Source organism: Sparus aurata, chromosome 8 (assembly GCF_900880675.1).
Source record: "Sparus aurata chromosome 8, fSpaAur1.1, whole genome shotgun sequence".
Lineage (NCBI taxonomy): Eukaryota > Metazoa > Chordata > Actinopteri > Spariformes > Sparidae > Sparus > Sparus aurata.
In genome coordinates, this window is record NC_044194.1 from 9,149,710 (window position 1) to 9,175,543 (window position 25,834).

At 44.8% G+C, this 25,834-nt stretch overlaps 1 protein-coding gene across 1 annotated transcript; it reads right to left on the reverse strand.

Moving 5' to 3' along the window:
• Nucleotides 1-599: 599 nt before the first annotated feature.
• Nucleotides 600-23,228, reverse strand: hgfb (hepatocyte growth factor b). Its single transcript, XM_030425420.1, has 18 exons — nt 22,146-23,228; nt 20,255-20,414; nt 19,839-19,951; nt 19,137-19,251; nt 16,589-16,737; nt 14,978-15,098; nt 13,856-13,974; nt 10,657-10,822; nt 10,430-10,560; nt 9,459-9,552; nt 8,125-8,255; nt 6,378-6,407; nt 5,714-5,819; nt 4,695-4,769; nt 4,288-4,437; nt 4,085-4,191; nt 3,178-3,320; nt 600-2,682 (listed from the first exon to the last, which is right to left on the reverse strand). The coding sequence occupies exons 1-18, from the start codon at nt 22,192-22,194 to the stop codon at nt 2,503-2,505; spliced, it is 2,139 nt and encodes a 712-aa protein (XP_030281280.1). The 5' UTR covers nt 22,195-23,228; the 3' UTR covers nt 600-2,502.
• Between the last annotated feature and the right edge of the window lie 2,606 nt (nt 23,229-25,834).

The window sequence follows — 25,834 nt, forward strand, 5'->3', positions numbered from 1 at the left end:
AGTCGTCCCCCCCCCAATACAGCATCAATGGATTCACAATTACAGTAATCTTCAGCTCTCGGTCGCCGCTTCCCCCACCTCCCCCGCCGCTCTTTCACCTTCACACACTCCTCTTCATCACCCTCATGTCCCTCCAATCTATCCTTCGCTCTCTCTCTCTCCCTATCTTTCAAACTCCAGAGTTTCTGCCACTCTGTTGTAAGCGTTTGATCAAGAACAGCGACAAGGCTGGAACGGGGACGGCGTGTGTAGGTATGTGCATGCGTGTGTGCACGTTAATGGATGAGAGCGTGACCAGATTGTGGGTATATGCATGCGCCTGTGTGTGTGTGTGTGTGTGTGTGTGTGTGTGTGTGAGAGAGAGAGAGAGAGAGGGGGAGAAAGATTAGTCAGATTACAGAGGCATCTTTTTTTTTCTACAGTCTCTGTGCTACTGTGGTGCCATCTCCTGGCGGGGAAGCACAACAGCCTTGACTTCATCATACAGCAGGAGCAGGAGGGATTGGCCGGGATTTAACACATTAGCATTCAGGGCACTCCGAAGGGGCCTTCAAAGAATGTGAAGATTTAAAAAAAACATGAAGGAGAAATGCACTTCGTAGAATAAAAAAAAGAAAGACATTTAATATAGTGACAGACATCAGTAAAAAACATTTCAAATAATTGCTGAAATTGGGTTTAACAGTTAGCATATTGGATAAGATGACATGGAATTGTATAGTGAATGCACATCATACACAGAAAATGACACGGTACTGTACAACCTGTAGAGTATAGCAGCTTGTATATGCATATCCGAGTGCACACATTTTCTCACACTCTCACCAACGTCACGGAGCCACAATATAAAGTCGGCTCGATCATTTACACCGCTTAAAAAAGGAGATGTGTTAATTTGCTTCCAGGGCCGTTCAGTCATCTCGGTGCAGCATCCATCACAGACAATGCAGTCACAGAGACCATCTCTTCTTTCCCCCGTGACAAAGTTTGAAGTGACAGACTTTGTGACGCTAACGTCGAGAGTGGATTAGAATTGGAGGTCTGCCAAGGTCTGAGTGTGGGGAGAGGATAATTCATTCAGCTCGGGCCCAAACACACACACACAAACACACACACAGACGCACACTCTCTCCCTCTGCAGTTATTGTTTTGCATATTGACACTGCTGCAGAAAAACACATATACACAGACACGCATGATGAATTAGCGCGCATAGGTTTAAAGGTGCAACATGTACGTCGTTAAGAAACTTAACCAAGATTATCACCAGAATGTGAACAATTAGTAGGTTCGAAGTTGTGGAGTCTTTGTGTTCTACTCAAGTTAGCATGCTAACCATTTAGCCCCAGCCTGCCCCAATCCAAAGCGCCTGTGCCAGCGGTGCAATCACAAACACTCCCACGGTGCTCCAGGTCCGGAATGCTAGCTGAAGGGCTAACTGAGCTAACAGCAGCTGCATTTAGCAGTTAGCCTGGTGATATCCTGGCCCCTGTTTGTTTGGATTATGAATTCAACAGGTTTCCAATTCTTACATATTGCACTTTTAAGGAAATGTTATATTTGGATAGAATGAGTTTGTGTATACACATTATTGTTACATTTTCTGCTTTTTTGTCAAATCCTAAATGGGTTGCCCAGACATACATTCCTTTTTATTAACACAGAATGCAAAGATCATTATATACAGTCAGTGGCTTTGTTATAACATTAGAATACTAAAAAAGAAAAAAAAACAGAGTTTATTTGAGTGTTTCCATACAGCTGACATCATTATGAGACAGAAAGCTGAAATGTAAATAACACACTGTACATCATTTATCTGCCTTCCACGACATTCATTCCTCTCGTCACAGATCTATAAGACCCAAATCACCTTTAGAGTGTCACAAATACACTCATTAAAATACTATGTACAGTAAGGACCACTTTATTTAAGCCCCTGGAGATGCTTGGTAAGAGTGCCCTTAACATCGCCCTCCCACTGGATGGTTCTCTAAGTGGCCCATTGATGTACTCCGCCGTGGGGGCTGCTGAACCACTGCACTTTTGGTGTTCAAAAACATTCAAGTAATGCCAGGAATCAAGATTATTCACATGCACACATACCACTCTGGTGGATTTGCTGCCAAAATAAAAACCATGAAAAATGGATTAAGACCAAATGTTTGTTTGCCCAGTCTGCTCCCAAGACATCTTTCTTTGTTACTGGGTCCCTTCTTTTTCACACACAGTTCATGTCCTATGTCTACATTTTTTTTAACTCTTCATAATGACTCTCAGCATCAGTACGATGTCTGATTAATGGTTTGTTCACAGTGTTACCCCCATCCATTCATCTGTTAATGGTGCATCCTCAGACCAGATTCTTATTGATCTGTGGGACTATGTAGGTATGAACAACATAGATACCAGGTGTCCTGAGTGCACTGTTGGATTTTAACAGAAGTAGAGGCTGTGGGTTTGGTTTAGTCCCCGGGTTCTGTTTTATTCTCTACTGAGTCTTTAGACGATTTCAGGGTTGGGGTAATATTTGAAGACCTTGTAGATCCACTGTGTATAGAAGGGCACGTTAATGAAGATGCCAGGCTGGTTGGCCCGAGCGCAGCCTCTGCCATGGACGCTCACTCCCACAATAACCTTGATGTCACCGTCCTGACACACGAGAGGGCCGCCGTAATCCCTCTGCAGGAGAAAAAAGAGAGATGGCACATTTTTCACCGTCACCGGTTGAGTAATGGCGATCAACACTGTTTGCGTTCGCGACGGCGTTAAAAGAAAGCAAGATACATTGTCACAGCACCAGACGTTATGTGAACATAGACAGCTCTCTTCCAAAGCCAGAAAACCACAAAACCGAAGCTTTGAACGCTGATGAAATTTTGTGCAACAGTCTCCAGCTGCTCTATTTACGACGGACTGCATACTAAGCCCGCGGATTCAGTGAACATTTGTTTGAGATTTGGATCTTTGGATCAAGCTGAGCTTTGAAAGCGCTGCGTTGAACCAAGGCGCAAATACTCCCAGAAACTCACACTGAGAACAATTACTTTAGCCGAGGGCTTTAAAGGCCTACCAACAAGGGCTGAACACATGATCCAAACTCTAGTGTGGAGGTCTCGTTCTGGTTGATGAAAACGCCTCAATCGGAAAAGTTATATTAAATGAGTAACAGTTTACCTCACACACTCCCTCGTTCCTCTTGCCTCCTGCACAGATCTTGGTGCTGGTGATGTGGAGGTTCCCTCTGTGCATCTCTCTGCACCTCTCATTACTGACGATGGGCAAGTCGACCGCCTTCAGGACATCATCGTGGCCGGTGCCTGAAAGAGATCCAGATTGGACTTCATGGCATCTGTTCTGGTGTAGCACAATGCAAATGCTACTATTGTACTGTTAGAACTCCAGCATGTTTTCAACCTCGTCCATCTGATTGTTTGTTGAGTCGGTGGTTTTGTCAGCAGGATTGCACAAAATCTACAGAACAGATTTCAACGAAGCTTTGATGGAGGATTGGTCTTGGCCCAGAATAGACCCGGTTGACGTTTGTTTCCCAGTTAGGGAACAATCAAGGAACTCTTTCTCAATTTCTTGGCTATCGAGTTTGATATTAGATTAGGAGGGGACTGCTGGGCCTTGGCGGAGTTATGAGCTCTACTGAGTGCCGTATTAGTTTTGTAATGTAACAAACATAACATAGTGCAGTATCATATTCGGCACATTTCTGTTCTAAAGAGCGAGGAGGAACGTCATGGCAATCATGGAAATTCTTAACTTTTATTAAAAATATAAATCTTCCGTGATCCCATCTGTATATCAAGCCACCCAAAAAACACTACTGACCCAGAGTTGAGAAACATATGGCCTGAGCTATACAGCAGCCAATTATTTAAGAGAGGACTGTGCTATAATATACGTTTGCGCCTCCACCTTTTATCATCTTGAAAAAAAAATTAAAAATCTCTAATAATCGAGTCCTGTAGCAAGGGAAATGCAAATACATGTGATATATTGGCAACCTGGGAGACCTGGAGAGTAGACTTGGATACAACAGCTGCAGTGGAAGTAGAATATAGAATATCAATACCTTTGGTCTCTCCCCATCCATACATTTTACACAATCGTCCTTCTGGGATGGAGCACCCAGCCACAGGTAGCTGAATCGTATGGACATTGTCTGCAGGGAGCGCGGGCCTGGAGGGTACACAGCATGATCAACATCGCGCGCGCACACACACACAAACAAATATACAGCGATATATCTTTGAGATTGTTTTTCCAGGCACTCACTTAGACAGCCTTATGAGGGCTAAACTGGAGCCCTCAGGACCACATATCACATGAGCTATGCTGACTTCCTGTCTGTTGGACCAGTCGGGAGCGCCCTCTCGAATATCAGAGGCTCCCAGCCACACCCGATACTCGCTGAGGTCCGGAACGCTGGAGAGGCACGAGACAGTTTTACTACTTAATAAAATATTCCACATGTATCGGGATGTGCGAGCTCCTGCTGATCAGGACAGACGGTAGCAACTGAACTGAAGAGAAGTGGTGGGGTATTTCTTCTTGAATACGCAAACACATATGAACACATATGAACTGAAGTAACTTTTACATCTAACGCACTGTGAATAAAGAGAAAGTTCAAGGTTCAAGCAATATTACATTAACGGCAGTGAGCGCTGAAGTTACTGTACCAGGAAGAGAAGCACTGCCTGTCAGTGAGCACCCACTCCTCTCGTATAAGTGAACCCCCACACCAGTGCATGGACCTGAAGAGAGCACAAAGCACAAATGGCACAATTAGCACGTTAAAATCTGTAAAACACAATATGTGAGCAGTACTATGATACAATACAGTGTTGGTCCTGACTCGCAAACGTAATCGCATCTCTAACTTTGCCGAGGCAGTGGTGCAGGACTGAGTGTATATTGTAGTATATGTCACTATCAGAGTCAACAGCCATTCTAGTAAGATAAGATAACTGAATTTTTTTAAATTCCGTTTTATTGCTTACAATTTTTATACATTTTGCCGAAGGGCCAATGTCGACCTTCAAATGTAACATAACTTCCAAAAGCTTACATATAATACATGATTTTTCTACTGCTGTGTCGAGTAAGTTCGGTAAGTTAAAGTAAAAAACGCTCTATGGTTGATGAGGAGGGTCCAGGAAAACGGGATCAGCTCTTGCTTCGTTGGACCTCGGGGGGAACAGTGATCTGGCCTCATCTGCAAACAGGTGAATTTTGCAGTCGAGGACTCTAATGTTAAGCGCCAAGAGACCAATCACAAATCCTACAACAAGTTTATGGGTTTTCCTTTGTGGCCTTTAATCATTTGCTGGCTCCCTCAACTGGCATTCAAATCGAGAAAACTATGAGAGCGCCTGATCCAAACTAACGTAAACTGATGTAAATGTGAGCTTTGCACGACTCTAAATTCCCCCTTCTGATTGGCTTCTTGTTCTGTTTCATTTATGACACAGCCGATAATGAGTGTCGAGCATCAATGCCGCTACAGTCATGATTTAAAGCAAACAGAAATAAATGTCAGGTTCTTTCAAATGTTTGGCGTGTGGCGAGCAGAGCGGAGCAGCATCTGAGCACTTCCACTGAAGTTTTTATGAATTCAAGGTCAGTCTGGCGAGATGTCCTATTGTTCTTCTTCAGCGGTAGTGGAAAATGTGTAGAATATTAAAAAGCACCGCCGCACCCTTTCTGTATGCTGACCATCCAGCTGCCGTCTGATATGCCCACCGGACCTCCTCCCACTATCCTGGTTCTCTTATGGACAAAACATCCAACGGATGACAGCTCACCTGGAAAGTGGACACACACATACACAAAAAACACACACACGCATAAATATTTCAATATACTTCACCTCATGTAATATACATGTGTTTCGAGACATGAATATGCATATAAAATGTGATAAGTGGTGACATATTGTTTACACAGTCACAGTACAAGAGGCACTTGAGCTGCTAATGATCCAACACAATATCATCATTTAAAAACCGTAAGTGGCGTGGCCAGTCATTAAAGTAATTATTGAATAAGTTCATACATCACATGAGTGTGATTGTGACTCTATATGTCACGAGATTAAAGGGTTCGTCATCTCTTCTTGAGCTATTATGCGCAGAAGAGTGAATGACGCAGACAGACCAACACACACTCCTATGTACACACACAGAAACAGATGTCACCATGGCAAATAATATCCTGCATCATGCACCATAATGGCTGGACATAAAAGGGACTCAATCAGAGACTCTGCCAACACCACTACTTGCCTCGGAGGCTATCAAACACAGATCAGCAGCTGAGCCGCATTCAAAATACGGACAGACAAAGCCAGCGGAGACACTCACCCAGCGGAATGGAGTTCTGTGAAGCATCACCTGCACGGAGGAGAGGAGACAAACGGGATCAGGGAGTATTAAGTGCTACAAGATAAGAGGCGACCTCACACAGGGGGGTAATTTTCATACAGCCTCGGCCACCTCACTTCACGAGGCAGCTGGATTTGCGGGATCACGTGATCGCGCAAATCCCACTTGTCAGGCTTCAGGCTTATGCGCTTGTGGCTCAACACGCAGTGGTTGGAAACAACTGACTGTTTCATCACAACTGGAGAGTAAATTTTAAGGGATTGGATTTATAAACTGGCTCCGCTGGTGGAAGGTCTTAGCTGAAGGTATTAGCTCTTGATGCATGGCGATTGACGGATGGTTAGTCCAATTATCTGCCAGGATTGATTAAAAAACGCCATCTCTTTTTCTGTTTCCAGTGGCGCCTCTCCAGGTGGTTCTGTGCAACAAACCAAACATCTGGAGGGTTTTAATTGAATGCAACACGCTTCAAAGAGGTCATATTGTGCTTTTTGGATTTTTGCCTTTCCTTTATTGTGTTGTGTAGCATTTTTGTGCATGTAAAAGGTCTGCAAAGTGAAAATGCCACAAAGTCCACACCAAAGGAAGTCACTCTCTCCCACAGAAAACACTGCTGCACTGTCTGAAACACCTGGTTTGAAGTCGAGCCTTTACTTCCGTAACTTACGTGAGTCACTATGTCACATCACATTTGGCATGACCCCCTCTACTCTGCCTCTGATTGGCTACCTCCTGCTCATTAAGTAATACACATGTGCAACTCTCATTGAAGATTGAACAGAGCGAGATGTTTCACTCTGCTGCTGAAGACCCCCGAATAAAAGTATAAACCTGGAAATTAGCGTAATATGACCTCTTTAAATATTTCTACATTTAGATGTCTCAATAGACTTTTCCTATAGCTTAAAGTCAGCTACTGGCTTCCATTCATTTCTGTACAGTAGGAAAATAAATTAGCCCACTCTCATAACCCCTTTTACGGTATTGTGAACATCACGTTTAAATTGTTGTCCCCATTGCACTTTACGTGACTGCGCAGCGTTACCTCACAAAATTAACGAGGCTTTGCAAAGATGCTTAACAGGCAATCATAATAAAACTTTAGAGACAGCGGCATTGTTTTCTAAATTATGAGTTGCCTTGTAAAGTGTAAGCATTGTGCAGCAAATGGCCTAAACCTTGCAAAGCCACTGGTTTAGTCATCAACAGCTGATAATAATGTTCTACGAAAAAAGTTTTTTATTGGCCAGAAGAACTGTGGATATCTGTGTAGATTTGATTTAATGACACTGACACAGAGACATGATCGAAGACACAGACACACAGACACACACACAGACACACACACACACACACACACAAACACACACACGCGCACACACACAGGCAGTCACAATGCCTCTGGCTCTCGGTCCATGTGGGAATAGTTAGAGGGAAGGAGCCCTCCCTTGTCTTCCGGATGAGTTGTGAATCTCCTCTGACACACACTGACCTGCGGGTGTAGACAGATCTACACACTGCGAATTAAGTGTGCGCGCGCGTGTGTGTGTGTAAGCGAGACGGACCACCAGACGGAGCACAAACACTTCTACACGCAAGTTCCATCTTGGATCAGGAAGTACAACAAACTTTCAATTTCACAGTCCCACAGATTGTTTTCCCCCACCCTTTGTGTCCCCGTGTGTGTCTGTGAAGGTACACTGCAGCCACGTTTCCATTCACTCACATGGTTTTACGTGGCAGTAGTCCCAGGGAATGGCAGAGTTGTTGGTGTAACACCAGGGACCGTGTTTGTCTTTGTCAGGGTTTCGGCAGTAGCTTCCCTCCAAGCTGGCGATCTGCACGCCCCTCTCGCCACTGGACACACACACAAGCACAAAAAGATTCAATAACTTCAGACAATTTTCCAAACAATTGAAGCCAGATAATTTGCCCGTTGATGAGACTAAAAAAGGATTTGCGTGTGATTTATAACTATTACTAATACATCTGAACGAATTTAGCCAGATAGGATCTGGACAGTGGGGCTACACAGCTGTGTGGGCTCTGTCTCTCTGGACCAAGATAAGAAGGGGATCTGTGAGGGAATTACTCACTGAGACAATACGCATCCACCTACTCTCACATATTTAATACATGCTCATGCAGACAGATCCCACACATGACAGTGTTTTCATAAGAATTTTAAAACTGCGGAGTTCTTTCCCACACTGAATTCCATGACCGATAAGGAGTACAGTTGAGAGGTAAAAAGGGAGACACAGGGGGGAAAGGGATGCTGGGTACCAAATCACAACAATCCGCAGTTCTAAATCTGTGTTGTGTGTGTTGTATTTCCAGCAGCTAGCTCTCGCTGTGACTCCCTAACCCCGACTTCTGACCCCTGGGCAAGAGCCAAGCGTCGGAGCTGATTGGCTTTGAAGTGTTCCTGCAGAGGAGGGGCCTGGGGTCAAAGGTGAGGAGTGAAGTGTATATCCCCCAGCCAAGTTATCACTGGGAGCCATTCCTGCCGAGTTAGGTCATCTTCAGGGAAACACTTCTCTAGCCGTTTAGGAGACGTCGGAGAGGCGAGTCACGGCACCCGCAGGAGCCGTTTTCTCCTTTGAGAAACAAGAGGCCTGACTTGATGCGCTAACAACAATGAGACTTAACTAGAGGTCAATAACAGGGCGCCTCCCCGCACTAACCAGCACGTCTCAGGTTCGCACACATGGTTCTGGAAAAACACAGGCACATTCGCACTGCACTCCGAGGCAGTCGTGCACAAGCTTGTATCATGAAGAGCACATTTTTGTAACATTCTCTCTCCTGTTGAAACCCATGAAATCTGCATGTTTTTTGCTCATCATCAGCGGCTTGTCTTTGATCCAATTGTGCTTTAAAAAGGAAAACCTCTTTCGGCTCTCTGACGGGTTACTACAACTGTGTGATATCTTGATCTCTATGTTAGGCGGGGGCACTCGTCTGCGGTTTATTGACGGCGCAGGTCTGTTTTGTACATCACTGTGGAGTTTGGGAAAGTTATTAGGTCAGAAAGTAGCGGGGATCCAGTGGGCCGACCTGTTGCTGTGGTCTCTCCAGGGAGCACAGGGCAGGTTTGATCGAGTCCTTGACTGCTCCCCTTGGTAATTCTCTCCAAAGCCCTCGTAGCAGTCTGTATTTAGACACAAAGAGTAAAATAAAGTGAGACAGGCGTTCCACAAACATATGTCATGTCTTTACGAACAAACAGCTTTTAACAAAAACATGCACAATAGGCAGTCTCAGTCCCCTACAAACCTGCATCGCCGCGACAATAGGTTTTGTGAATATTTTGACGTACTGCATTGTTGTACTACAGACTAATAACACTGAGGGATATTCAATTAGATGCAAAAGGATAAAAATAACTTTGCGAGCTATTGTGGTTGACATGGGATCTAGAATCTAGCTGGGAACACAAAGAAAGTCGTCCACAGTGATGCCATAGAAAAATCCTGGTCATAAATTAGGTTTTGAAGCTGTCTGTCACCCTGCATCTCATTTCTATATGGGAACGTATTCAGTCCTCGAGGTTAGACCGCAACGCAACCTCAGAGAGGGTTTATAATCCCAATGGCAAGGCCATATAATCTCAAAAGACATATCCCTGAGATCCCTCGGGAAATTTGCATTTGTGTACTCAGCCATAGATCTACATCTTTTGCTTCCAAATCTCTCGCTACCCCAGAAAGAATCCCATCCAGAACTAATCCTTCCACTCCATCTTTCACTGTCCAGTGAGACCTGACGATCCTGAGCGGCTGTCAGAGTCTGTTTATGTGAGGCGCGGTGGTCAGTCCTTCCCACAGCCCTACATGGCTTCGGTTCCACCACAGGGACGGAGACAAAGTGGTTACGAGCCAATACGTGCGGTTAGAGGGTCTCATGTGAACTCTGCGGTCCAGAGAATATGAAAATGCAGAATATTGCTATGCTTCTGATGTAGAGAAAATCAGCTTTTCCTTTTTTGCCGTTCTGAATGTGTCAGATAAAGCTGTTGAGTCTCTCACCGCTGGGCTTGTTCTGGGTGCCGCACTGAGGGATGTTGGTGCACAACATCGTGCGGACTCTTGGGTCCGTCGTGAAGCACCAGGGGGATTCTTGGCCATCTGGATTCCGACAGTAGTTTTCTCTCAGGTCTCTGGAAAACACAGAAAAAACCATCCAGTAATCTGCTATAAGTGCATGCAGGTGGGTGTGCGAGTGGACGCGTGTCTTATGTGAGAGTCTGACTCACTTGCAGGGGTAGGCTTGAGGTACGAATGTGTGGTTATGGGGATACTGAGAGTCCCAGCGTTGGCAGCTGAGTCCAGTGGGCACCAGATCTACTGTCCCTCTGTAACCCTCTCCTCTGCCCTGGTAACACTCGGTCGTTTCCACCACATTACTTTTCGGAGGCGTTTCTGGAAAAGAGTTAAACAATATTTTAAGGGAGCGGCTGACATCGGTCAAGGTAACAATCATATTTATGTTCACTTATACAACGCATGTGAATATCCACAGTAAGGAATAATGTTTATCAATAATGTTTGATTAAGGTCGTAACATAGTTCTTCAGCCTTTTCCAACAACCAGAGCTAAGTGCATGTTTAACAGGGCAATAAAAAACAAACCAAAAAAACATGGCACTCAAGTGTTGAGACCGTGTCAACATCCCAGAAAGCAAGCTTTTATATTTCCACATTTACTGGCCATGCTACTCTTTCCTCAAAAAACATCCGCTCAGTGGCCTTTAAGGCACAAGTACACAATGAAAACACTGATAAAAAACCAGATGAAAGCATATGCCATAGACGGAAAGGAACATTCAAAAGACAATGTTTGCTTTCACCAACTGAGAAAGCATTTTAAACTTCAGCCCCAAACCAAAAATACATGTTTTATGCTCTCACCTGTGGTGCTTTTTGTCCATATCGATTGTTTTGCAGTGATTTGCAGAGATTTTGGAGATACTGGCCGTTAAGATGTCTGCCTCCTCTCAAACATAATGGAACACGATGGCACTCAGCCTGTGGTGCTCAAAATGCCAAGAAAATAAATTTGAAATACTCAACAGCAAGGTCTCAATTACTCAAAATATTTCACAGACCTTGTTGTGAGCGGCCCCACGTAGGACGTACTTTCTGTCTTATTTCCGCAGAACTGCACCCGCAAACCGTATCACCACACGAACAGCAGCGTACATTTACTCATAGGCAAAAGGCTAGCAAACCTTACAGCTCAGTTGAGAAGGACGCCATTAATGGTTACATCCTGCACTATGTTCTGTCTTGTTCTTTCTGCGAGGGGCTATGGCTGATGGGTAAGGTTTGGTAGAAACATCAAGAGAATTCGGCAGATATCTCCTAAACCCGTCGACTGTCACCATAACAATCAAGATGGATTAACAGCACCATGATAAGAGGAAAATATGTCTTTTTGATTTTGGGGTGAAATGTACCATTGGCATTATTGAAATCTAGAGACATAAGTATCGACTTATCTTCTTTAAAATACACAAATATTGAATGATGTGTAAATGCAGGAAACCACACAGACAAAGGTATCATTGTAGCGGTGTCACAACTGGCGATCCCCAATCTCTACATCATCACATGCACTCGTACCAAAAATAAATAAGGATATTTATCAAAACTAATCTGGTTTGCTTACTTGTGCTGCTATTTTTGCACGAGAGAGGCAAAGACGTGGTGGTTGAAATGGTGGATGGAGAGATGTGGGAAGCAAAGACTGAACTGCAGGGAGAGCTGGAGTTAAGTGAACTTTGTGAGAGTGAGGCGAACTTCACATGAACTGTGGCACTGCACCGAGACCTCGATGAACCCGACTGTAGATTACATAATGATACGCGGACATGCGTGGCACACCATACACTTGGTGCTGTGCCACCATGCATGCCATTCTTTTATTATTTCTCGCCCGCACAAATGTGATGTAGAGGTCCACTGGATTTTATCGCCGAACTGTCGGCAACGAATGGTTCGGACTGGAACAAACTTGAGACATCAGTTGGTCCCAGAATTGACGGTGTCTCCACACTCTCAGGTCTCATCAAAGTTGCTAATAACGTTCCTTTAGAGAATGATTTGTCACTGAGGAAATGTTCAGTGTGAGTGTGTTCGATGAGACGCATGGCTTACAGTCTCAATGTTTTAGCCACCTGCTCTCAACAGAATAGCTCACTCTGTGGGTTATGAAGACCTACAGTATAATGAGGCAGATATAGCCAAAAGTGGAGAAAAAAAAAAAAACAAGGCAGGAAATCCCATCTGCTCTGTTTCTCTCTAGAACGGCTGCTCATTACACACGAGTCACACAAGTTCATTAGCCCGAACATTGTGCAGGATTGTACCCGGCAATGTGCGGAGCTGCAGATCTTCCAAGACTCTAAAACAGACATTTTCTGCCCCATACAATACGTCTAAAAATAGACGCGCACTAGTTGTGACAGTAAACAAAAGAGCAGGCCGCGACAAAAGAACACTTTGTCTCTCCGTCTCTTGCTCTCTCCTCTCTGCCTTGTTTTGATTAAGACTAACTGGGTCGTAAACTTGGTCTGTTCCCAACAAACTCCCATATCAGAGACCCAGAGAGAGGGACTGAGAAGCAGAGAGACCGAGAGAGACAGAGAGAGAGAAAGAGCGAGGGGGCAATTTTTAGAGGGGAAAGAGCAGGAGGGGGGAGCAGTGAATCACTGGGTCCACATGGAGGAGTGCCATCTAGTAAACATGGTGCCAGGGCTGCTGATGATTTTAGCAGGCAAACAGGCCAGTCGAAGACTCAGGAGAGCGAGGCCGAGCCCAACAATAACACCAGAGCTCTCTCTGTTTTATGTTCTCGAGGACCACAGTGGCTGAATCACTGGCTCGTCACTGATTATAGGTCAGCTAAGAGTGTCTGCTGCTTTAGGTGCAAAGACACCCGGAAACACAAAGCCAGACGTGACATGTGCACCTCGCTCATACACATCAATCGCACTACTTGCGCCGAGTGTGTGAGGTGTAATGAAAGCGATCTGCCTGTAGTGTGTGTGTGACCCCTCGTGTTGCGTCTGTGTGTGTGACGGGAGGTTAATGCGGAGCAGTAACTGATCCCTGAGCAGTGACCGCCACACATAAGAGCTGGCATAGAACAATAAACAGCAGGCCAGTGGCGCAAGGGGGGGAAAATAAACATTCTGGCTATTAGAGGAGACATAACAGAGAGCCAAGCCCAAGAAGGGTGTGTGTGTGAGGGGTTTGTATGTGTGTGTTTCTTTACTATCAGCCAATGAAAAGGAGAGGAGTGGTAAAATTAAAGGGAAAGGGAAGTTATGAATTCTGGTTAAGTCAGTCACACTTCACGGGCCTGTGCCGAACACAAACACGCCCAATGAACACGCATGAGAGTCGCTAATGCATTCGACCACAACACAAACAAACACGAGCCATGCTTACCACAAACTTTGATGTCGCAGTACTCCCAGGGTGTGTTTGGGTCCGTCGTAAAGCACCAGGGTCTGTGGCGCCCATCTGGGTTCCTACAGTAGTTATCGTCGAGGCCTTTGTCAGGAAACCTAATACAAAGCACAAAGCAGTGCAACAACCTTAGTGTATAGACAAAAGTATATACTTTTAAAGGTCCCATAGCACAACTCTCTAACTTGGAGGTAAGTAATAGCGGCAGAAAAACACTAATTGTCACATCATTCTCAAAACCCGGAGTTAGAATCGTGTTTTCACTTTCCCTCTGAATCCTTGGGAGAACACGACAGGAGTGGAGAGACAATCCACCATCGCACGCAACAGAGGCATTAATAACTGGAACGGCGCGAGGACTCCATCTGCGAATCTACTCAGAGCTCAGGGGAGCGAGGGAGATAATAGGCCGCGCCACTACAGGTGTTCGACAGTAAGTCATCCCAAAGTCCCGCATCCCTCCAGGCCTCCAGCTTCCAGGCGCGCAGTATCGGGCCGTTGGACCCTCCCCTCCCCCCCTTCTCATTACATTAGTGCTATGAGCAGTCTGGGACCTAGTTTACACAAACACTGAGATGATTAAGGATGTGTTAACGAGTCCCCACTAATCCAGACCACCTGCCGTCCGAGTTTCTGGAGCACTCTGCTGACGCCGACGCACGGAGCAAAGACAGAGCATGCAAAGAATACTAATGCAGACTAAAACATACTGCCTCTTTACCATAGGTATAAGCTTATCTCGGCCTGCTTTATAATCTACCAAGACCTTAAAAGGAATTTTGGCCAATTAAGTCAGACCGGGGAGTTTTCCCAGCATAGTGCTGCTAAACACACACAATTACACACTGGATTCTGATAGCATTCCTTAAGGGAAAGGCGCAAGACTCCAGATCACTTCATCTCCGGAGCTAGTCACAAGAAATTAGCTCATGAACTTATTACTGCATAAACTATTCTCATACTAACTGCTATTAAATTATGCATCAGTGTGTGGGCTTAAGTGTGATTTAGCGTGCTCAGTTTAGTGCGATGCTGAGTGATGCAGTTAGACCTGCAGGTAGCCTACAGTATTTTGTGTGTGTGTGTGTGTGTGCGTGTTACCTCTTTGGGTGATACAGGTGTTTGTGTGGTCCATCCAGGTCCCAGCGCTGGCATTCCTTTCCACTTTCTGTGTGGTCCATTGGCCCTCTGTAATCTTCCCCATTACAGTTCATACACTCGACTGTGCAGCAGCAAAAAAACACACACACACACACACACACACACACACATATGCACACACAGACACACCAAGCAAGAGCTTAGAGAAACATGGAATCAATCTATCAAAAATTCTGTCTCCTCTCTTCGCCGAATCAGTGGCTTATTTCTGTTACAAGAGGACCCGTGGCACAAAAAAAGGACCTCCAACCGAATCCTCATGGGCACAGAATGAATCTAAATCATTACACTTTTAGTAGTATAGTTACGGGCTGACAGGGCAATAAACTTGGATCATCCACTTTAATACATTTCAGGTCGTAATTTTATTCCCCAAAGTGGTTATGCAACATTTTGCAATAAAAGCTTTCATAAAGACCTGTTAGGTCTGCCTAAAGTTCAGACATTATGTATAAACACACTGACTGCATGGAAGCGCACATTATGTGTCACACTGATGAAGGCGAGGCCCTCTTTGACGCAGAAGAGGCACCGCGCTGTTGCATGGCGAGTAGCACACACTGTCTAGCGTAAACAAAAGACAGCACACAGATTAAAAACAGATGTTTATGAGCCCGCCGCTGTCATGACAGAGCACATTTAATACCATTGGCTGAGCGCGCATGTGTGTGTATGTTTCCCATTACGAGCAGCTAATTTTTTGGAGAGACCCTTCCAGTGATTTTCTTCTGAATGAACGCAGGCTTTCCATCAAAAATACAAAACTCATTATCTCCGTTGTACAACTCGTGATAACCCGTCGGGACACCACATGTGAGCTGGAGAGCAAGAAGGATTCCCATCCTGTCTTATCAACCCACAGCCTGGTTCCTCATTACTGTGAGCTGGTGTCATACATGCGAAGGGAACAAGCCCTCTGACAGCATCACTCCCCAGGGATTAGATAACAGAGGTCATTATCATCCCCTTCTCCAGGAGTAGGTCGGTGCCTGACAGTAACATCGTGTGATATAACATGCATGCTGAAACACTGGTGGGAAAGTATTTTTCTTTCATGGCAGCCAGATAATGTCAAATTTTGTACTCTAACTCCAACAGTTTCCTTCTATTTCTGCCACACGGCTCGACAGAATATCTCAGAAATGTGTCTTTAGGAGACGACAGGGGATTAATATCCTCCAACATTCCAGCACACCAGCCTCTTTAGGTTCAAACCATGATATATATAAAAACATATAAAAGCTTAACCTGATGGAATGAGAGAGGACAGCATAAACTGAACCACACACCTGGAAACAGCTGCAGCTGGGCTCAGTGACCCCCTCCCCTCCAAAAAAAACACACACACACACATATATATGCACACAGATGTAGAGCAGAGCCAGCGTTGCTTGGTCCAAGGCGCTGTGTGATTGCCTAATTTTCTGCAGCTCATTTCAGAATATCAAGCTTCAAATGGTGAAGCAATTTGCTATGTGAAATGGGCATTATTTTAAGATTAATGCCTGCTCAGAAGAGTATTGTGTGTGTGTGCGTGTGTGTGTGGCCTACCTTGTGAGCACTGTGGTATGCCGCACTCCTGGTGTCTGAGGTGCGGCCGGGGGTCAGTGGTGAAGCACCACGGGCCGACGGTGGAGTTGTCCGGGTTGCGACAGTAGTTTTCCCTGAGGTCCTTCTTCCTGAACCTCTTCGACATGAATCTGTCAGAAGCAGATCCGCAGTTACACAAAGTGACTCAGGTACAAAAACCCGTCGCTAAATGTTGCAGCTAGCATGCAGAGCAGGCTCCTTTTTGAAAAAGCCAAGGCCACAGTTTCTCTTGTGTCCTTTCATCTCTGGCAGAATGACAAATCCTCTACTCACGCTGCTTAGCTCTGACGGCTGAAACCTGCCTCTCAACATGACCAGTGAAAACTAACAAGCGTAAAAAGTAACTGATGGCAGCGCTCAAGGGTCGCAGCCGTCATTGACATGATGTTATTAATGAGCAAAAACATGTAGAAGCAATGTTAGTTTTCCATGAGACTGGGTCTGAACGTAGTGTAAACACGCTGACAAATGACTCATATCTTCTACATCAGGCGAGCACATGGCTGCGGTCACCGCTTACGATGACGGACCTGGGGTGCTCTTTGAGTCAAGCCGTGTTTTTCCACATGATGATGAAAAGATAAAGTTTGTTTGACTGGAGTGGGTAATGACAGCGACAGACATGAGAAGGCCTTTTGCCGCGCAATCAAAAAAAAGAGGAGAAACCTTTCACTGATAAAAACGCAATTTGTTCTTGTTAGTGTGTGTGTGTGTGTGTGTGTGTGTGTGTGTCGGAGTCAGTTAGAGTTTCCCATGGCTGTAAGTCGACTGATAAAACATACAAAGCGCCTGGGTTTAATTACCTGATCTACAGAGATGTTAATAGCAGTCTGATAGAGCAGGTTCAAGGGAGGTACAAACGTACACTGCCCTCTTTGATTCGTCTGCTCACTACAAAGCCTTTCAAAGTCATTTAATACCGCTGAGTGGAAGGGGAGGGAGAGCCAAGGATGTAGAATAAGGTTCAAAGATAAGAAAAAGGTCTTAGATGAAGTGTCATGGGTAATGTTCCATGATGTTTATTAATATGTGAAACAAGATTACATTTGATCCTTATTTCACTGGTATTTTCTCCTCAGTTCTCCTCCTTGTCCTCCCCTGACATAAAATATTGCACTGCATGCTCTTTTTGTCCTCATGAAGATGATGGGATAAGATAATGTACTGTTAATATATTTTGAAAGTAAACCTTTTTGGGGGGGTTATCACTGTATAGGTTGCACTGTGAAATAGGTCTACATGCTTTGGTGCACCAAAAACACATCAGTTTTCTCATCGCTTTATTCCACCACTGTCTGAAACGCACTTTTTTAGCTCCTGTCTCTTTAAGGCCCCACCCCCTCCCAAATACCCAGTCTCCTCTGATTGGTCAGCTCACACATGCCTGCTAACATCAACAGAGTCGTTGTGCTAGATCAATTCTTAAAGGCCAAACTAGCTACCAGGCATACATGTTGCAAATGTGTCACTGGGTGACGTGGTGTGATGTCACAAAGTCACGTAATTAAAGGTGGGACTACTGAGCAGGTGTTTAAGGAGCAGTGGAAAGGGGGAAAGAAGAAAAAAAGCACAATACCTGTAAGATAAACTACATCTATTAGACTGCAGTGATGTAAAGTAATTAGGTGCATTTACTCAAGTACTGTACTCAATCTAGTACTGTACAGTACTTGTAATTCATTTGAGTAATTCCATTTAACGTCACATTTCAGAGGGAAATATTGAAGTTTTTACTAAGCTACGTATATTTGATAAACTTAGTCACCAGTTACTTTAAAGATTCAAATTATTATTACCAACTATTATCAGCCAATATGATACGATATATTATCATGATATATTAAGCAACAAAACAGTAAAGCAGATTAAATGATGCAGGACTTTCACTTGTAACAGAGTATTTCTTCATTGTGGTATTTCTGCTTGTTTTTGAAGCCTGAATGTGAAACTGAATCCTTTTGTTAGACATGTTTGCAAAGGATTAATGTTGTTATCTCGTTACTTACCAGGCAATTACTGAAGATCAGCGCCAATTTAACGTTCACAATCTTTGAGAAGGCGTTGCTTCACTCGCATCTTTTCTTTCTAAACTCCACTTAATTGGCTCATTTTTCGTTTTGGGAGCTGCACTGTATCAGAAAGTATGCCAGCATGAGCTTTAACTAGGAATGTAGCTGGGGGGATGTACCTGCAGCTTAACCAAAAACTGCATATTAGATATGATCCTAATCCCAGTAAAACACACACACACACCTAGCACCTAGATAAACAGGAGGGGCACAGCAGGAAATGATCTGTGACTCTGTAAAGCATTACAATGAGGTCAGTTCTGATGAATGGCTGCTCCCAGGGGCCTAATCAACCCCTAATATATCATACTCATATACACATACACACGCGTACAGAATAGCCCCTAGCTACTCGCTAATTTAAGCACAAACAGGCTAACAGTCAGACTCACCTTTGGAACGACTTTGACACTGTGGTTAAAAGTACATTGGATGCTTACTTGTGTTCATGAGGGATGGGAGAGGCCCAAGCCTGGCACAGGATCCCGCTCACTGTCACCGACCTCCGCCCCCTGTAGCTCTGACCCGTACCCACAATGCACTCCCTAACATAGTCTGAAAGAGAGACAGAGAGAAAAAGGGACCAAATGAGAGCAAAACAGAGCAAGGATGTGGACGAGCCAACAACCTGACCGCCTGTGTACACGGAGCCAGTGCGGATGATGAAGAAAACAGACAGTGGGAGATGTTCGGCTATAATGCGGCGCTTAACAAGGCCACAACAATGCCAAAAAGCCGAGTCTGTTTTTCTAATCTTCTGCAAAACATTTGGATTCAGGCGAATTGGGCTACACGGCTCGCATGTTCACTGTTGTGGCCGTCAAAGTCAAGTGGGGTGGGGGTTTCCACCGTTTACACAAACACAGCTTAATGACAGAAAATGGACCATAATGTGCTGCGACACAATAAACAAGACAATGGTCCTTGCCCTTCCTTGACTTTCTCCTGAGGGATTGTGAAGCACGAATTGCTCTGAAAATGGCCAATTACAGAGTTATAAAATCCTAAACCAACTAAAACATGTCTCTGATTTGAAGTGACCTATGCAGAGTTTTTCTCTTTTTTCTTTTTCTTCTGATGGAAATATATGTTGACAGGAGGGGACACAAGGGGAGCGGGAGAGTAGAAACAGCAGAGGGCACCTTTCTTCTGATAGAGTTGGTAGTTGAAGTCCTGCTGGCTCTGAGCTCCGGGTGAGTTCCTGTCGAACGACAGCCACTGGCATTTCCTGTTTTTATGATCATAGAGAAACGCTCTGGAGAATAAGGAGGAAAGGACAGGAAAAGGGGGAAGAGCGAAGTAAATAATGGTCAGGTTTATATAACTTCTTGACACATAAAAGTGACCCAGGATAATTTACAACCCTGTTATATGAGCTTGCGATGCAGTCAGGAGTCCTGTCTAACCAGCCAAACAAGACAATTATACGTGTGAAAAGCTTAATTAAAGACCTTTAGGAGCCACTATTTAACTCTGTCTGTATTTACAGCAATTAACACTGTGGGAGAGCGACCTTATCTGCACCTCAAGGGGGGAATGCTGGTAAGTACAGGCATACCTGCAGGTGAAGGGGAGCCTCCTGTTGCGGCTGCAGGCTTTAGCACACTTGGCCATGCTCAGCTTCTTGGTTTTGGTCAGTTGGGAGGCATCGGGAGACGTCACAACCAGTCGTGTGCCATCAGTCTTCTGGTAGTCCTGGAGCGCATTTCTTCTGCCCTCTGATACATAATCACAGAACATGTTCGTGAACACTCAGGGGGCATTTACACAAGTTTGTCTGGTGCTGATCAGAAATAGGTGGACAGTTTGCCTGTCTACTTTCCGGTTTGTTCCATCTAGCTTCACCTTCTTCTGTCCTGTGTTCTCCTGACATAAAGAATGGCGAACTTCATTTTGTGTACAAGGTGCCACACAAGTTAAATTATTATTATTATCATTATTATAATGATGACACATGCACACAAACACACAGGCGATGTGATATTCTGCTAATGAGTCGGGCCGGACTGGGAACACTGAGCAACTGCATAACAATGTGTGAATTAGACTGCTTTAACTGTTATTAATCTACAGCACCTAATAAGATGCACAGTCATTTGTCACTGCCAGGCTGTAACACACACACACACACACACACACACACACACACACACACACAGAACAGCACACACTATAACTTACTTTGGAGAACCACATGAAATTACATACTATACTAGCGTGCAGACTGGGCAAAATGTCCACACAAGTAAGAATGTCCACACAAGAATGGTGGGATTTCATATGGTCCACATAAGTATAGCAATACAAACTTACACACACACATACACACACACACACACACACACACACACACACACACAAACACACTTTGAGGGGACTCAGCTCTGGGAGTGCTCTGTATCTCAGATGATTGCAGGTTCTCTCTAAAAATCAAAGAGCCACTTAGACATTTACATTTAGACAGAAAACTCAACGCCACCTACTTCTTTCCCCTCCACCCACCTGTTTCAACTCTCTGCCTATATGCACTTCAGTCGATTCAGGAGCTTTTTTTTTGTATTTTATTTTTTTTTAATCAACACAGAGAAACAACTGTTCTTCTGTTTCTGTTGGAAAGGTGCCCACGGAGCTGTTCATTCCTGGAATAAACAAATCACGTAGCAGAGCGCAGAGCCGGTGTGTGTTTTCACATTCAGTATTTGGGTGTTTTGGGGACGGATGAAGAACAACCTGAGGATCGCACCAGGACCGGGAGGCATCATGTTTTGTCCGATCCGCAACTTGAGTTCACCGGCTCGGCAGTTTTTTTTTTCTCTCTGCCTGAGTGCCTACGCGCAATGAGGCGCAAAATCGCACTCTGTTAGTGGACTACAGCATAAATGAGCTGCTAATTTGATTTGAACACGAGTGATTTTGCGGGTTGCACCTATTCACTTAATCATGGAGAGGATTTTAATGTGGCGTTCCGGTCAGATAATGTATGTCCTAACGCGTCCCTATGCGGTGGAATGCGCACTACAGCGAGAGTTGAGATTAAATAATAAATAAAGAAATCCTCTGCTGGATCATCAGTGCTGGCAAAAGCATCGTTTCCATTTAAGCCCTCAAGCTGCTTATTTTCTTCTCGGACTGGCAAACTTAGGAAATGTTGCCCTGACACTTGGAGAACACTGTTTTCCTAGAAATTAAATTAATGCGTAAAAATCACAATTTTTAGAAGAGAATTCAAACATCCTCACAAACACTGTAAAGACTCGTGCTGTGCATGGATTGACGTGATATTACAAAGATAGACTACGGCAGAAAAAAAAAAAAAAGTTATACTAAAGCTCGTCCTAACTCGTGTTTGACAGTCACGGTGCGCCGAACCAAACCCGTTTGGCACCATCTCTCCAGCACCATCAGGGAGCGAGCCGAGCAGTTTGCGGGGGAATTGTCGCCAAACTTACCAGAACATGAGATGATGACGAGTCCGAGAACGATCTTGTAAATCCACATCGCCGCGTCACAGAACAACAGCCTCAGACCCCGAATTCTGTTTCAAAAATGCGTGTCCGCCGCGCTGCCTGCCGGACTGTAACCGGGAGATGTTGCTTCCACCACTGCACAGATGATGCGTCTCCTCTCTAAAGTACTTCCTCGCCTCCCTCGTTACCTCCCTCCCTCGCTCTCCGTGCGTGTGGATGACTTTATCTCTCTCTCTCTCTCTCTCTCTCTCTCGCTTTTTTCGCGGTGTCTCTCTATCCATCTGCGCCCCGGTCCACTTTTCAATTAAGCGTTTTTTTTATTGGTCTGAGAGTCACATGCGATATTGACAAAGAGTCTGTGCGTGTGGCAAAAAAAAAACATTTATTATCCTTATCAGCACAGGATCTGTATATAACTGCGTGTGTGTGTGTTTGTGTATCTGTCAGAAGGCTTTTACTGACAGACTATAGCACATAAGAAAACACTGAATAACCGATTTGTTTTCTTCTTTATGTTTCTTTGTCTAACTTTATTCTGCCACCAGTGATGGACTCGGGATGTTTGAGGAGCAGGGGCAAAGAAATGAAAAGGGCACCAGCGTGAAAAAAGGGCACTGAAAAGGCACCCTAGAATGAAGGGATCCATGTTTCTCCATTTGAAGACCACCCTAAAAGACACTTTATCATGTTTTCCCCACTGGAAGGGCATCCTAGAGGACACTTTATCATGTTTTATTTCCCATAGGAGCATCCAACAGGGCACTTTCGCAGCGCTTTTTTGAACGGTCCCCTACACCAATGTTTTTTTTTTTCCATCTATACCATTCAAAACCTATAGAGAACCTATTAAATAGCATCCTATACATAGACAACTTATGCATTCTCCTCAGAATGTAACACAGGTCTTACAGTGGCTGAGCTGGAGAGCTAAGATTCAGACTCAATGAAACAGATATCGGCAGGCACTTGTCAGCGATGGGACACTCAGTGGGGATGTAAAATAGGGAATGGGAGGGTGAGGGGAGTGCGTGTGGTTGTTTTTGCTACTTTCCTTCTCCCCCCCCCCCCCGTGTCAGATAAGGAGTGAAGGTACTGTTGGGGTGGGGGTGGGGGGTGGATGAGGACAAGGCATCCCAATCCATCTCCTGGGTGTCATCTCTACTTCCAGCGATGACAGCGCGAGATAGGAGCCGGGGACACTTAGCCGGCCTTTCGCATTTACTCTAAACATTTCTGATGGGCTCTTGCAGTCCGGTGACAGCCGGTAAATAGAAATCGCACCAGTTTAGATTGAGAGTTGCTTTATTGTGTGAATCCCCCCCCCCTCGGTATTTCCTTTAAACTAACACCATGTGCACCAAACAAAACAGAGGAATAGATGGATAAATATGCAGGAGGAGACGGACTCCATCTCTATCTCCTCTCTGGTTCAATGACTAATGCTCCTGCGGCTTCCTGAGAGGACCACAGAGTCACTCGCAATAATAAACAATCAGCCATGAGTCAGATACTTTCACTGGAGCGGAGCACCAGTCTCCTTGTTTTCTCTTTATCTCCCCCTTTTTCTCCCAACCTTTCCCTACAGTACAAACACATGAAACACGACCACATGTGCAGACAAACACGCATTTGAACACTTTTTTTTTTTATGCCCCTCCGTCTTTTCCACTCGCAAAAACAGGCCTGCTCGCACGTAACGAGCAGCAGATGACTGGATAACCTTCACCAGTTTGAGCTCTCGCAGCAAAAAAGAAGAAGAAGAAAAAAAAAAAGCCCTCATCACCGCAATCTCATTACTGACTCTCCTCGCAAGAATCCAGTGGGTGTTTTTCACCGCGTCCGCGAGAGAGAGCCACTGCTTCTGCGAGGAGATGGAAATTAGAGAGACCCAGTAGCCCACTGCTAGCGCATAGGAGTGCCGTCACCATTCAAGACTCCTCACATCTGCGGCTGGTTACTGCCAGAAACTTCATATCTTCGGGCAGCTGGTTAATGGAGGGAGGAAGTTCAGTGGGAGATGGAGATGATATGGTGAAATGAAGAGGTCGATGCTAGATGAAGAGCGATGTGAGGAAAAAATGGGAACGACTGTGGCGAGGAAGGTACAATGCAGAGCAGTGTCCCCGAGCCTGCTCCCGTCTTGAGTGCATACTTGCGGGGTGCGTGGAGTATTAATAGACTTCCTGCAGATTTTGTTTGGAAGTTTTGTGTGCATCGCGCGCTATTAAATCCTCCGTGCATGTGTGTGTGTGTGTACGTATGTGTCCAAACCGGAGATCATTTTTCATCTGCAGCAAATTAGTTGGAGCTCATTGCGACCTCTAATCGTTCCAGCCTCCCTTCCAGACTTCAGCCATGTGACCTTACGTACGAGAGATGGAGTGGAATGGAAAATTAGGAGATTGGATGACAGGAATCGGAGACGCAGTTTGATTGGAGACAGAGAGAGATAAGGTGGAAGGATTGAGGAAATATTGGAGCGCGGAGAATTGGTGGCTTAGGTATCTCGCCCTAATGAGTAAAGGAAGACATGTTAGGTTTTTGTGTTAGTGTGTGTGTGTGTGTTTGTGTGTGTGTCTTGGGGTTAGTGATGACAGCGGTGGCCCTGGATGCTGTAAACACAGATACTGTGTCAAGAGATCACCCTTTTAAACAAACACGCACTTCCTGTTGTCAGTGTCTGTGATGTAGTCACTGCTTGTAATTGAGATCTGCTGACAGTTACTGGTAACACAAATAAACTACGCGCGCACACAATCTGTCCACACAAACAGTTTGGAAATACGGCCGCATCGGATAAAAAACGTGTGCTAAACCAGACTTTTCATCGCAGCCCCGCGTTCGAATTTCCGTTTGATTCTTTCCGATTGCGACAGGGAATTTTTGAAAAAAAGAAAAGAAAGTCGAGGAGCGGGCAGGAGATGCAAAAGTAAAGCTGGAGTTTTAACATATCTTCATTATCATGCACATTAGCGGACTGAGTCGCTGACACATCCATAGAAATAGCTTTAAAGAGAATGAGAGGAGCATAACCAGAAACCACTCAATATGGCATTGATTTTGCTTTCAGATAATTCACTCTCTAACAGCAAAACAACTGCTTCCCTCATTGTCACTGACACACTGAAACTTACACCATCGATCACAGAAAGTGGAGAGCAGGGCTTCACCGATGACTCATCTTTGATGTGCTGAATCATTCCAAATCTAAGTTGTCGTGTCTGCAGATGTGACTCGCAAACTGCATGACTTCTTTCACTTTACTTTCTTTTTTTTTTTCTACTTTTCTGAGTAAAACTTACAAGACACTTTCTGAAATGGCGTTCAGTTTCTCAGTGGCCTTTCAAGCTGACGCTCTGCATTAAGGTATTTCTCATGTTGAAAGTCTCAGAGCGACGCCGACCGCTTCAGTTCAACATTCAGTTCACAGTCCTCATCCAGCCTTTTGTCTGTGCCCCCTGCCTGTGTTTATGGGTGTTGATGTGAACGTTTGCGACCGAGCCTTGGAACAATTGATCAACAAAATGGCCTTGTGAGTTTGTATATCCACGCAAACCATAACTGTTTAAATGACACATCCTCTAGCACAGTACACATGAAGTGTGTCGCACAAACACATCAACATCCCACACGCAGCCTATTGTGCCGGCCCTCTGACACTAGATGTCAGT

Bases quoted from the DNA above. Each gene is read 5' to 3' on its own strand.
- hgfb (XM_030425420.1), bottom strand. From the start codon at position 22,194: ATGTGGATTTACAAGATCGTTCTCGGACTCGTCATCATCTCATGTTCT. The intron at 19,252-19,838 runs GTGCCCTCTGCT...TCTCTCTTTCAG, and splicing joins CCAACTCTATCAGAAGAAAG to ACTATGTTAGGGAGTGCATT. The intron at 4,438-4,694 runs GTACAGTAACTT...GTGCCTCTCCAG, and splicing joins AGGCAGTGCTTCTCTTCCTG to CGTTCCGGACCTCAGCGAGT.